The 13,731-nt window shown below is 45.6% G+C and overlaps 1 protein-coding gene across 3 annotated transcripts in view; it reads left to right on the top strand.

Moving 5' to 3' along the window:
• Window positions 1-13,731, top strand: part of EXOC6B (exocyst complex component 6B) — a 307,149-nt gene that overhangs the window by 148,237 nt on the left and 145,181 nt on the right. For all 3 annotated transcript variants that reach the window (XM_075148335.1, XM_075148336.1, XM_075148333.1), the window contains one exon: window positions 5,372-5,440. In XM_075148335.1, the coding sequence (XP_075004436.1) occupies window positions 5,372-5,440 (69 nt within the window). The remainder of the gene's footprint in view (window positions 1-5,371; window positions 5,441-13,731) is intronic.

Raw genomic sequence — 13,731 nt, 5'->3', positions numbered from 1 at the left:
CCATATGGGGCAATTCCTTCATCCCCGCAGCAAAATTTACAGGAAAAGCTTTGAAAGGGAGGAAAGACCAGAAGGGTTTTGCTTATACTGTTGCATGTATTCTAGTGTAGTTCATTCTCTCCCTTGCAGTAGAAAACAGCTCTGCCAGCTGAATTCAAGAAGATGAATATGAGATGTGGTTCTCCGCTCCGTTAGTGTTCTCCAGTTCGAAGATATTATGGTCCAGACTTGTCCCACTGAAGTGCAGATGCCTCATTGAGGTGGAAGCTCCCACTATAACTGGAGTGAGGGAGCGGACCCAGCTGTACAGTGAGCTGGGAGAAGGCTTAAGTTCAGTTTTTATGAATGTCAAGTTGCAGAAGGAGAATTTGCATTTCACAGTGAGTAGCTCCACAGTCTGTTCGGTTTGTGCCAGCTGTTCCCTTTGTAGTAAAAAACATCCAGAAAACTACAAAGCTTATCCAGATTCTTCTCATTTTCAGTGACTTTTCTTTTGCAATCTCGTTGAATACAGCAGGGCAAACTCGCCTGTGTTGTTCCTTGTTTCTTCTTGTCCCCAAAAAAGACTGGTCAGGTGTCTGTGAAGTGGTTGGGTCGAATTGGACTCCCTGGTGTTCCTTTGTGGGAGAGGGGAAGTTTTAAGGAAGGCCATCACGCTTCAGAATAACGGCCACTCAACTGTCTTTGAAGAACAAATCAACAAATTCCAGACAGTTTTCTATTTGGAGAAGGAGTTTGGCACTGGGGACATCAGCAGGTGTGAGGTGTAGCCAAAATTCATCATCTTCTGGCGTTCTTTCAGGTTGATCTGGCTGTAGGAATAAGTTGTAATTCTCTAAGTGAGAGTAATAGATTTCTTACAAAGTTTTGGGAGCTAGAGCAGGGACGCCAGAGAGGTCTCTTGACTTTCCCTGATAAATGGCTTTGTTAGGTGCCATCAGCCTCCACCTTTTGTTTGCTTCCACTAGTAATTATGCAGAAAACATCTTGGACACTGAGAGAAACTTCTCTATTTCCAGACAAAGCTGTCTGCCTCATGACTATAACATGAGCCGGAGTGAGATCAGTTAGTCTGCAGAACCATCTGGCCACTTCCAATATCGCAGTGTCCTGAGCATCCTCGTGACTGTGCAAATACATTCAGGTTTTTTCCCCTAAGGTTAAGCCATGGGTCACATTGGGGCAGTCAAAGGACACCAAGACCACACAAAACGTAGCAAATCTACAGCACAGTTTGTCCTGTACTTCCATTCAGCGTGGGGTAAAGTGCTTCCCGGCTGCAGGTGCCCAAAGAGATGAGACGTGATTTGTTAAATCACAGAATCACAGAATGGTTTGGGTTGGAAGGGACCTTTAAAGGCCACCTAGTCCAACCCCCCTGCCATGGGCAGGGACATCTCCAACTAGATCAGGTTGCTCAGAGCCCCGTCCAACCTGGCCTTGAATGTTCCCAGGGATGGGGCATCTACCACCTCTCTGGGCAACCTGGGCCAGTGTCTCATCACCCTCAGCGTAAACCATTTCTTCCTTATATCTAGTCTAAATCTCCCCTCTCTTAGTTTAAAACCATTCCCCCTTGTCCTGTCCCAACAGGCCCTGCTAAAAAGTCTCTCCCCATCTTTCTTCTAAGCCCCTTTAAATACTGAAAGGCCGCAATGAGGTCTCCTTGGAGCCTTCTCTTCTCCAGGCTGAACAACCCCAACTCTCTCAGCCTTTCCTCATGGCAGAGCTGTTCCATCCCCCTGATCATTTTGGTGGCCTCCTCTGGCCCCGCTCCAACAGGTCCATGTCTGTCCTGTGCTGAGGACCCCAGAGCTGGACGCAGTGCAGAACCAAGACTACTTTGAGCAGTAGAGTTTTACTCCCTAAGGTGAAGGGATGCTTTCTGCAATGTGCGCTTCATGTGGAGAGACCCAGCCTGCTCAATGTCCTCCATTGGACTTGAGCCTTTGTGGGTGCAGTGTCGTGTCTGCTCGTGTTCCTCTGCACCAGCTCATCCATGTACGTCAATCAATGGGCCCGTGAGATGGTTCATAAAACACCTCTCTTGAATTCCTGGTGTTTAAGTCTGGAGGTTTTTTCCCCTCACTGAAAGAGGGGTGAATGTATCCGTGCTTGTGTCGTGTCCTTACATCAAAACCTACAAGGATCAGAGGTGCAAGCCATTGTATCACAAATTTGTCTGAAGCCAGATCAGAGCATCCCTTAATCCCAGCCTTGTGTTGGTGGCAGCTACAGTTGAACGTTTCCATTGAAAACTCGGCTTCCACGGGTTAAATTTGCTACAGGCAGTTGTTTAACCCGACGGAAAATGTTCTTGCAAAAAGAGAGGGTTTGGCTGTTTACAGAGACTGACAGGTCTGCCTCTGCTCCCAGCACCAGGAACGTGCCGGACGCAGGGTTTGGGAATGAGGTTTGTGAAGCTGATGTTTTGTAGACTGGGAAGAGTTTGGACAAGATGAATAAATTCTTTGTTCTGCAAATCAAATGAAAAAAAAAGATTAGGCTGAAGGGGAGATGTCAGGGGAGTAATCAGTCCTGTTGTTGAGGCGGCTCTAGTTCTCATTTCATCGTCAAGTTTCAAAAATCAAAGATCTATTTATTTTTTTGAACACTGGTAGTGCAGCTTTGGCTAAGAAAGTCAAGTTACTGCTAAAGGGGATGTGCTAAGCCTGAATTTTTAGATACGTCTAAATAGCTAAATATTAGATAAATGTCTAAATATGTAAATATTAGATATGTTTAAATTGTGCAACATGTTAAACTAGCCACAGAGATAATTTCATATATTCTGTGTATTCAGGGGCCTACATTGGTTAGTCTGGAAAGATTTCAAACGATAGGATTATTATTTCTTCTGTTGTGGGGCTGTGGCTATATGCGGAAGAGGTGGTCTGTTCTTTTCCTTAAAATATATTGTAGGTTTATACCCTGCATGAATTCCTAGCACAGTTTTTGGGTGCATGTCTTTCTGTTTGCAGAAAGGTTTCTTGTGGTCCAGGACTTGCGCTTCCACGTCTGATAGTGCTCTACCCAGATTAGCAATTGTAAAGCTATTAATGTCTCAGAGATGTTAACTCTGCAGAATAGTCCAGCATATTTTTTTGTGAGTGTGTGTGTGGGCTTAAAAGTTTCTACAGAAGATCAGAGACTGTGAAAATGTTGCAGTCTGCTTTGAAAGAATTTCTCTGGGGGAGTCAACTCCGGTTTTGGCAATATCTTGATTTCACAAATCTTTATCAGAAATAGTTCTCCGTGGACCATGTTCAACTAGTGCCCCAAATCCAAGAGGAGCAAAACCGTTTGATCCTGGATTCAAATTCGTAGGAAAACATCTGCTTTGATGATGTTGTGAAGGGATGACAGATTTCTCCTCCCTTAGAAAAACACGGGGTGGACTCGGGTCCATCCAGTCCAGCTTCCCCACGCTGATGGTGGTCGCTGGGGGATGGCTGGGTCGAGCGAGTACTGATACTTCCCTGTCTGCTTTAGTGATCTCCAGAAGTTTTGCAACCGGGGATTTCTGAGCCAGAAGTGTTTTACTGTTTTACCCACTGGAGACCAATTACGCTTAATGCTGGAGGAATACAGCAAGGCAAAATCTGTATCCCGAGGAGTCCACAAACTAGCTGAAATCTGGATTTGGGAGCTATTTAGGGAGCATTAGAAGCCCCGGGAGACTGCAAATGGAAAATAAATGACCAGGAAGGCATGATAAAATTGGCACTAACACAATAAAACTGCTGCCTAGTGTTTGCAGTTGTCAAATATAGTCTTATAAAAGGTAAAAGCAAGAGATGTTAGTGAGACCGGTGAGCTGTGCTTCGCAGCTGCTTGCCCTCGGTTCGGCTGTAACCCTTCTGCTGGGGGACGTTGAGCCGCCGGCTTCAACGTGGAAAGGGTCACACAGGCGATGCCAGCCCCATCCCTCGCGCGGAAACCTTCCTCCTTGCCGGTGAGCCCACCCTGCCCGTCCGTGAGAGCTGCTGAAATGGCAGGACGGGGTGCTTGCTGCAAGGCAGGGAAGGAAAGCCCAGCCAGACGGATGAGCAGGCTCGTGCCGTATCCCAATACAACTGTTGGCTGCCTTGTTCCCAGTGAGCCGGCTGCTTCCCCTCCCTGCACCACCAGTTAACTGTCCCAGCCGACACCAGGACAGACTGTCAAGTTTTTGGGGGTCTCGGAGCGATGCTGGTGGTGCGGGATGGGATGCTCCCGCGCCGTGTGTTGCTGCTCTGTCCGTCTCCGTAGCTTCTTTCATTGTTTCAGCTCTAACCAAGGACCTGTGTAGTGCCGAGGACTGAGTTTCTTTGCGTGGAGGGGATTCTTTACCACCTCCAGTTCCACGTTACACAGGAGGCTATTTAACAAAATCCCCTATTTTCCCTTTCCAGCCCATAACCTCTGCACTCCCCTGCTTGAAGCCATTGCTTTAGATGAGGAGGACCGCTCGCCCCAGGCGCTTTGGGCAGCGTTGGTTGAGGCTTGCATACCCCCATCCAGCTAGAAACTTCTCTCTTCTTCAGCCTACCTCCTTTTTAGCAGAATGCCTCTTAAGCATAATTAAAAATATATAAAATAAACATGTTTCCCAGGCCTGTCCATTGGTGCCTTTCATCTTTCTCCTCTTTTTTCCACCACATGTCAACAGAACACTCCCCTCTTCTCTGGATTTTGGGGGAGAAGGAGGGTTGCCTTAGCTTTATGCTTTGGCCAACAAGTTTAATACTGTGTTGGCTTGAACATATCCAAAGGACACAAGCTTCTTGTATGCAAATTTCTTCTCTGATCTCTCCTCTCGCCCTCCCTCCCTCTGTCCCACCCTTCAGAAATACGTTTCCTTGTCCCTGTGCAAGACTCACTCTGTTGTTGAAAGGTGGTGGAGTCTGTGTGGCGTGTGATTTTTAAGAAAAAAAATTTTAAAAAGATAGTAGTTGTGCTTTTAAAGACATTTAACTAGAAATCTAGAGAATAAGATTTTTTTTTTTCCCTCCTCCCTGTTGCATAAGTACCAGAACAGCTTGTGCCAGGGTGCTTGAACTTGTATTTAAGCCTTCGGTTAAATTAACCCTCTGCTGAGCTGGCTAACAGAGGGCCAAACGCTGCCATGTGATTTCCTTGGGGAGCGTAAATGGGGTGAGAGCAATATTAAATGAAATTTTCCTACTTCAAGAAACTTAGAAATGTAAATATAGTCAGATACAGGTAGATACCAATAATCACTGTAATTTTTACATGCCTGAAATCCTGGTGTCGCTCTCTGGCGGACTTGCATGCGTTGGAGTTGCACTTACCTATATGTGATATATAAGACTTGCACTTACCTATATGAGTTCTGCATATTTCACACTGATCTCCCGCTGTCTTTTAGGTGCCTGGGGCCCAGGACCTGGTGGACTTCTCACCGGTGTACCGATGCCTGCACATATACTCTGTCCTGGTAGGTGACTCTGCTCCCCATGAGACCGGTGCTGACACTGGGCTGTGGTTTGAAGAAGACGATGGGGGGCTGCTCCTTCCACCCATGCTGCTGGAAGGAGGTGGTTGCAAAACATTTATTTATTCCACCTAGCTAGGAAGTGCGTTACCTGAAGTAGAAAGCAGGCCAGTGCTGGATGGATTTGGGTAAAAACCACACAGTTACTTTATGCAGGCCACAGAAATATAAAGGGATATTTCCTCCAACTATTGCAGACCCTGGGTTTATGATATACCTATTTCTTTGTCGTATAGTTTTCCTCCGAGAATTCTTCTTTGACCACATTAGCTTCGTTATTCATTGCAAATGAAGGAGTTGCGGGGGGGAAATTGTTTTTAAATGTATTGATTGCTGCGCATAGAAGAACTTTGCCGCTCTTCAAACATTGTTTGACAGGAGCAGATTTGCTGCCGTTCCCACCAAATTCACCATTTGAACTGTATCGCTCCCAATTTCCCAACAGTTAGGCTTTGCGTGCACTGAAAAATACGGCCAAACTGAAACTGTTCTGTGTTGGTGTTTGGTTATTGGCTAAAAAGTGTCACTCTGAACCGTGTCATGTTCTTGAGAACTTTTCAAGAGAACTCCCACCTGCAGATCTAGGCTGCTAGATGAGCTACGTTTTCTCCTAGGCAGTATGAGTACGTAAGGTATTGATTTTTTTACTCATTTATTTATAACGAGGGCAGATAAGATGCCCTTTGTAGCTTACCCTTCAACTTTTAATGTCTAAGATGCCTCCAGCGGCGTACGAGCCTTGCATCCGCGGACCCAAAGAACCTGTGTTGTTTGCATCCGTTCCGTACCGTCCTTTGGCGAGCGGGAGCTTTCAGAGGGCTCTTCTCCTGCGGTTGAGCAATCTGAAGCCCAGAGAGCAGATGAAAGGAGCACTCCGTTCGCAGCTTTCCTCCCTTTCCGCGGCGGAGCCAGGCTTGAGAATTGTTTTTAAGGCAATTCTAAAGCCAGTTTCTCCAGCAGTACGTACAAATGAATTTGCGAAAGGAAAAGAATTGTCATAAAAAACATTTATATAAAATCTTTTTGTGCCCTCATCTGTTAATAATTATGTAATTTGGCTACATTGCCATGATATTTTATTGGAATGAAAAAGTTAACCTACCCAAAATGTGTTACTCTGTTTATCTTGGACAAAAACCTCCTCCTCAAACCCGGCGCTGGGAGCCCGGTTCAGGGAGTGTGCTAATTGAAGATTACAACTGGTCTGAAATGCTTTGTGGATTTCAAAGTGTCACTTTATTTGGAGAAACTTCAGTGAAGAATATGTATAATGAAAACAGGATTAGGAATCCTATTTGTGTAGTTCATATACATTTGTTTAATGCAAGGGTGTTTATTTAATTGTGTATTTATACATAAAGCTGTTATGAAAAGGATGAAGAGCTCTCGCTGGTGGATACAACAGTTTTGCACATTTGGAATGGTCTCGTTTCTACATTGGGGCTTTTTTGTTGTCTTGTTGCTTTACCTTTTAATGTGAAATAGCAATTGGTCCTCTGAAGCGAATTAGGGAAATGCTGCTGCTAGAAGACAGGTTTCATGGCCAGTGCTCTGTGGTGGGTCTGGGTGGGATTGTCTTCTGCTGGCGTGGGAATCGTGAGGTGGGCTTGGTGACGGTGAGGTTAAACCTGGTGCAGGGGTTTCATGCCAGTGGGTTAGCGTCCTCGTCCCCACCCCGAGCTGGGATCGTTCAGTCCTCCTCCTCCTCCTTCTCTATTTCAGCCAAAAGCCCTAGTAACGAGAAAAAAGAATCAGCAGAGCTCTGAAGAAGGTGTGTTGGTGAGGCAGGAGCCAGAGAAAAAGGTAACCAACCATGGTGAACGCTCCTGAAAAGAAATTTGCCCTTTTCCTGACCTGTGATTGAATCCTGCCCTGCTTTCTAGGCCCAACTTGGGTTGAACAATGTCAGAGATCCAGCACGCATCGAGGGAAACGGCCACATCAGTGTCAGACGGAAGGATCATAATGTAATAGTTACCAAAAAATCCTAATATTTGTCATTTACAATAGCGTTATCTCAACGCTTGGCCTGCAGTTAAAAAGGCCCACGTTGAATAAACATTGAGATATTTATTATTTTTAGTGAAATCGACCTTCCAGTCACCTCGGTTTTATGGCTGTGCTGCTTATAAATTCCCAAAGGATTATTTGAAAAATCCTACTCATATCTGCCAGCCTTATCAGCAGGGCAGAAGTTCACATATTGTAACGGGAGGTCAGCCTTCGGTCATGGTCTTACGGAGGGGGCCAGGCACCTGTAAATCCTTCCTTCAGCAACCAAGGCGAAGTACAATATCAAACAGGCAAGGAGACTTTTCCAGGAAACGCTGAACTTTCTCAGGAAGGGCAGAGGAGGGGGAAAGAAAGTGAAGGAAGGTCAGGCGGGGGTTAATTGAGCGTTGGACCTTGGCGCGGTGGCGGCTCCGGGGAGGACAGGCGCTGGTGGGATGCTTTATGGGACTATTCATCGGCGATTCCTTTTCTTGTGAGAAACGGGCAGGCTGACGGTGTCTTGAGGAAGAAATGGGTGTAGGGGAGGCTTTGAATATCGGCAGATATCGGAACAAAACATCACGAGAGCGTATTTGTGTATGATACGTGGAGTTGTACACACGGATAACCCTTTTTTGCTCAAATAAGGCTTTGATTTCACGATTTGGGTTTATGTCCCTAAACGGTGCCTAGAACGGCAAGTCCTTACCCTGCCTGTGGTTTCTGCATGCAGCAAATATGCTCTGAATTGCATGAAAAGAGGCTTTTCAGATGACAGGTTTGGTTTCAAGTTGTATGAATGGGTAACCACGGAACAACCTCGGTGTCTCGGTGGGAATCCCAGTACCATTAGACAACCGTGTACTGTCCTTGTCCTGGGAAAATTAAAAAAGGACTAGCTGGAACTGTGGATGGGGTGGTTCTTCAGATGCCAGGAGCATCACAGAAAAGGGTTAAGGGGGGAGCCGGCAGCAGAGCCGTGAGTCCTGGGGCCTGTCCTGGTCTCCTCGGTCAGTTGGCCAAAGTCCGTGTCTAGTTTTAGCTGATCGTAAACACTAGACCCCGCTTAGTTTCTGTCAGCAGCGATGTGCTATTTAAGGACCTTCATCTGCAGTGCGGTTAGGCTGTAGGCTGTTGGTATCGGGTATATCTTTTCCGTGAGTTAATAGAGGAGTTTGTTGAAAATGGTAATATTATTATATAAAGAAGAAACAAGCATATTTCAGTGAAGTGATTTTGCCATTGACGTTTTTATCTTTTATGTTGTCTTTGACCGAAGTCTATGTAATGCTTGAGTTGCTTTGATCGATATCCAAAATAAATTAGGAAAGGTGAGGTTTGGGCCAGATGGTTTATCTGCTGGAGCATCTGAACAGCTGTTGGGTGCCTTGTATTTCAAGGCCAAGACATGGAATTGCTTTGCTTTACATAACACAAAATGAAAAGAAGTTTTTGTTTCATGTTTCCCGTAAGCTGTAGGAAGGCAGAAAGCAAAGAGTGAACCAAGAGCAGAAAGGAATTTAAAAAAAAAAAAAAAAGCCAAAAAAAAGTCAGAGTGGTTTGTACAGAGGGTGCTCCCAAGAAGTTGTCTCAAAGGCAGCTGACGGTGATTTAAGTCGCTTAAGCTCCTGCTTCAGCCAGTGCTGTTGCCTGTTAGTACTCATTTAGGGTTTGCCTTAGCTAGGTGGGTTTTTTTAGCTTTATGCTAATTGGTTACCAATTACTTTGAGGTTCTTAACATGTTCATGAAGACACTGGTATTGACACTCCCAGCTCTTTGATCCGAGCTACAAAGGGGTCATTTTAGGGTAAAGAACAAGTGTCCAAAAAAAAAAAAAAAAAAAGAAAAGAAAAAGAGAGCAGATTCTGATGTAAATACAGGCTTAAAACTGTAGCTGCCTCCTAGTTGATGAAGTATTTCTGGAGAATCCCAGAGCTGGATAATTTAGATAAATAGCAGTTGACAGGTATTTACTATAAATTTGTCGTATCTCGCCAGTGACGTTTTTATCTGCTGTATGGCTTCTACCCCAAGCCTCTCTAACCCTAAAGCTGCTTTGATGCACAAAATACATTAGGAAAAGTAAAAAAAAAAAGTAAAACAAATAATAAAAAACCCCCACTTTACTAAAAATTATCAATGTAGAAATGTCTTTAAATTCCTATATCAAAATGCATGCATTTTGCATAGACTGTATCCACTTGGTACATTTTCACTTGCCTATTTTAGTGAAGAATATGATGTTTTATATCTCTTAGCTGTGCGGAGCCAGCATGGCCTTGGGAAGAGAAACTAGGGTTTATTTTTGCTTATCGGTAAAATTGCTACGTTTTGATTGCCGAAGCTGCGTGGGGATTCATCGGCTCAGGGACTCAAGGTGAACTGTTCGGCCGAGGATGGGAAACACCACTTTGTATCTCCAAGCCGAGCAGATTTCATTTGAAGTGGGAGATGCCGCAAATCCGGCGGCGGATCATTAGTCTCCTCCCAGCCCTCCGCTTAAATAATATTTTTTTTTTTTTTTTTTTTTGTTAACTCCTCTTAGAAGTGTGCTAGCGATTGTGCTGCCTGCATTGATCCTCCTTTTTCTGCCTTTGTGGGCTAATAAATTGGCAGGCTGGTTGCTCATCTGCTTGCCCGCGGTGGCTGTGACGCAGCCGGTCGTTCCTGCCCCCTCCCCACCTCTCTGGGGGGACTCCAGCATCCCCACCAAAATGTTTGTTCTTTGGTAACGGGGCAAAACAATTGAAGTTCTTCTTTCAAGGGATGAGAAAGCCTCTTATAGGAACCACAATTCAAATAATAAGAGCTACCCAACCCTCTCTTTCATATGAAAACGTCTCTTTTTTCTCTTTGTTACACTGGTTGTTTCTTTTATTTGATACTGAAACACGAACCCTACCATGGAAAGTCTGTGGTTTACTTCTGGTTTTGAGATCAGGGTTGTAAAGTTTTCCCTCGGTGTCCTTGGGAACTTTAAAACATTTTTTTCTTTTTTGGGGGGGGGGGGAGCGGATGGAGGGGGGGCAGTGGAAAAAATTTCCTTCTCGAAGTCTCTGGTAACTCCTTGTTCATCTCAGACACTTTGCAGATTGTCCCATCGTTGTGTCCTGGCATATCTCACTGTCTGCTGACTTGGCTGACCCACTGGTGCCTGGTGGAGTTAGATAGCTATAAACACAGCACTGAGATCATAGGGAAAGGCTGAGGGTGAGACACTTTGTGCACTGGATTGATAAGGACACAGGAAAAGCCATTAGAGTGAACTGGTGTCAGTGACCTGTGATAACCATTCTGTACTACGTGCTAATGGACCCTGGGTAGTGTGTCTGGCTGTAGTGGCAATAGATTTAACTTTTGTAATTGTCATATTGCTCTTTTAACCCTGTGACCTTATTACCCATGAGAAAACCACTTGGCTTCGATCAAAGAAGCAGCAAAGAAATCAGTGTTCATTCTAAGCTGGCTAGATATGATCACAGGCAGCCTTGATTCTTAAAATATTCAGCTTGGAAAACAGACATGTAGGGGGGGAGGGAAAAAAAAAGGGAGGTTTACTACAATGGCCCGGATGCAGACTTCTTGTCACCTGAGGTTAGGAACAGCAGCCGTGCTTTCCCAGGGCTTTGCAAAACCCTGCACCGTCACTTACTCGCTGAAAATGTACTGATATTTTACATTTAATGCTGATTTCATCCTGACTCGCTCAATCCCACTCCACTCTTAGTGGCTAGAAGAAGAGTCTGACTCTGTTACTCCTGACCATGGAAAATACATTGCATCTGTTCAGTATTTCATCGAATCATTCCAGGTGGATGCGACCTTGGGAGGTCTCTGGTCCAGCCTCCTGCCAAAAGTAGGGGCAGCTCCGAGATCAGACCGGGTTACTCAGGGCTTTTTCCAGTCTGGTCTTGAAAATCTCCGAGGACCAAGATTGCAAAACCTCTCAGGGCAACTTATTCTGCTCCATGACCTCCTTGTAGGTATTGAAGGTGGCTGTTAGGTCCTCCCAAAGCAGTCACTCCCCCAGGCTGAACAAGCTCCATTAACCTCCCCCTGTGGGGCAAGTGCTCCAGCCCCAACCACCTTGGTGGCCTCCAGTGAACTCGCTCCGGTTTATTGGTGTCTTTCCTGTATTTGGGAGGCCCAAAACTGGATGCAGGTTATAGATACAGTCTTTAACGACTGCTGCGTAGAGGGGGATAATCGCTTCCCTCAGTCTGCTGGCTTTGCTCCTGCTAATACAGCCCAGGAGGCTGTTGGCCGCCTCTGCTGCCAGGGCAGACGGCTGGCCCGTGTTCAGCTTGCTGTCTGCCAAGGCTCTTGGTCCCTATCCACAGAGCTGCTCCCCAGGCAGCCAGTCCCCAGTCTGTGTTGTTGCAAGAGGTTCTTCCTTCCCAGGTGCAGGACTTGGCATTTCTCCTTACTTACTTTCATCGGGTTCATCATCCCATTCCTCTGGCGTGTCGAGACCCTCTGGATGGTGGCCCTGCTCTCGAGTGCATTGACTTTTCCCCCCAGTTTGGTGTCATCTGCAAAGTGCATGAGACTGTGCCTCCTCCAAGTCACTGATAAAGATGTTAAGCAGGACAGGTCCCAGGACAGACCCCCTTGTGGTTCCCTACTTCTTACCAGCTCCCATGTTGGGTACAACTCGTTAATCACGACCCTCTGAACATGACCACCCAACCAATGATTTACCCATCCAGCTGATCACTCATCCAGACTGTGACATCCAAACTTGGATACAGGAATATTGTGGAAGAGCACGTCAAAAGCCTTGCTAAAGTCAATGACACCCACTGCTTTCCCCTCATCCATAAATCCTGTCATGCTGTCATAGAAGGCAATCACATCATCGGCATAACTTCTCCTTGTTAAATTCATGCTGGTTGTCCCCAGTCCCCTTCTCCTCCATATTCCTGGAAATGTGCCCCAGGAGGACTTAGGTCATGACTTCCCCAGGGACCAAAGCAAGGTTGAGCATGCTGTAGTTCCTCAGATCATCTTTTCAGCCTTTATTGCAACATTTACCTTTTTCCACTTCTTGGGAGCATGTCTTTTTTATGGTATTTTAACTCCTATAGGGTCTTTGGTTCTAGACCAAAGCTCTAAGAGAGCTCTAAGATCAGGACTGATTTTGTTATGAGGTGTCCAACTTGAGTGGTGCAGAATATAGGTCAGCTGAAAGACCCTAAAGACCAAGACCACTGTTTGTATTGTGTAAGTGTGGGAAGGCTCTTCCTAAGATTTGCTTTGTTTCCGGGCGTTGGGGCTCAGGAGGGTCCCAGGAATGTTTGGAAAATGCCTCAGCTACCCCGGAGAACTTTGTGGTGGTGTCCAGAAGCGGTGATATCTCAAAAATAACAAGTGACAGAGACGGAAGTGCACTGATTTGCAAAGAATTTCCCTGAAGAGCAGTGAGTTTTCTAAGGTAAAACTCAGTTTAACAGAAAGGGAAATCTCTAACAAGCATTCCCGCTCTTTTCTCATCCTCTGGTTACAGACTCATAATAATTTAGACTGGAAGAGACTCATGGAGGACTTTGGTCCAACCCTCCACTCAGGGCTAAATTCGAAGCTATATCAGGGATCTCAGAGCCACATCTAGTTGAGTTTTGAGGAGGGTGGAGACTGGGTCCCTGTTCCAGTGTTTGACCACCCTTACTGTATTTTTTTTTTCCTGTTAAATTAATTTGAATTTATCTTTTTGCATTTTGTCTCTTGCCTCTCCTTTTGCTGTGCATTTCCAAGGAGAGCCTGGCTCCATCTACACTTTAATCCTCTATTAGATATGCTTCCTCACCCTTCTCCTTCCTCACCTTTCCTCATGTGTTATGTGGTCCTGCTCCCTCAATTACGTTGGTGGCCACTGTTGGCCTTGCTTCAATGTGTGGTACACCAGTATCTCTACAGCTGCTCTTTTGCGTAACACTTTTAAAGCCTTTTTTATTGCAGCTGGATCACAAGTGACACTGTTCCACTGGGCTGATGCTGATATTCAATATATAGGACTTATTTTTACTCCTAAAAATAAATGGATGGCACTCTCAGTGCCAGTTCATCGTGACATGTGAAAGATATTGCAACCTAACACTAGACCCAAATCTGACCCTGGTGAATCAGATCCAGTTTCTCTTGACTATCCCCAAAGTGGGAGGGAGAGCAGAGTCCCAGGAACCCCTCTTGGAAGTGAAGAGTCTTGCCTCTGGGCTGCCCTTTGTGGCGTTGCCTCCGGACT

Source organism: Calonectris borealis, chromosome 4 (genome assembly GCF_964195595.1).
Source record: "Calonectris borealis chromosome 4, bCalBor7.hap1.2, whole genome shotgun sequence".
NCBI lineage: Eukaryota > Metazoa > Chordata > Aves > Procellariiformes > Procellariidae > Calonectris > Calonectris borealis.
The sequence above is the reverse complement of the archived record's forward strand: the minus strand, read 5'-3'. Positions and strand labels throughout refer to the sequence as shown.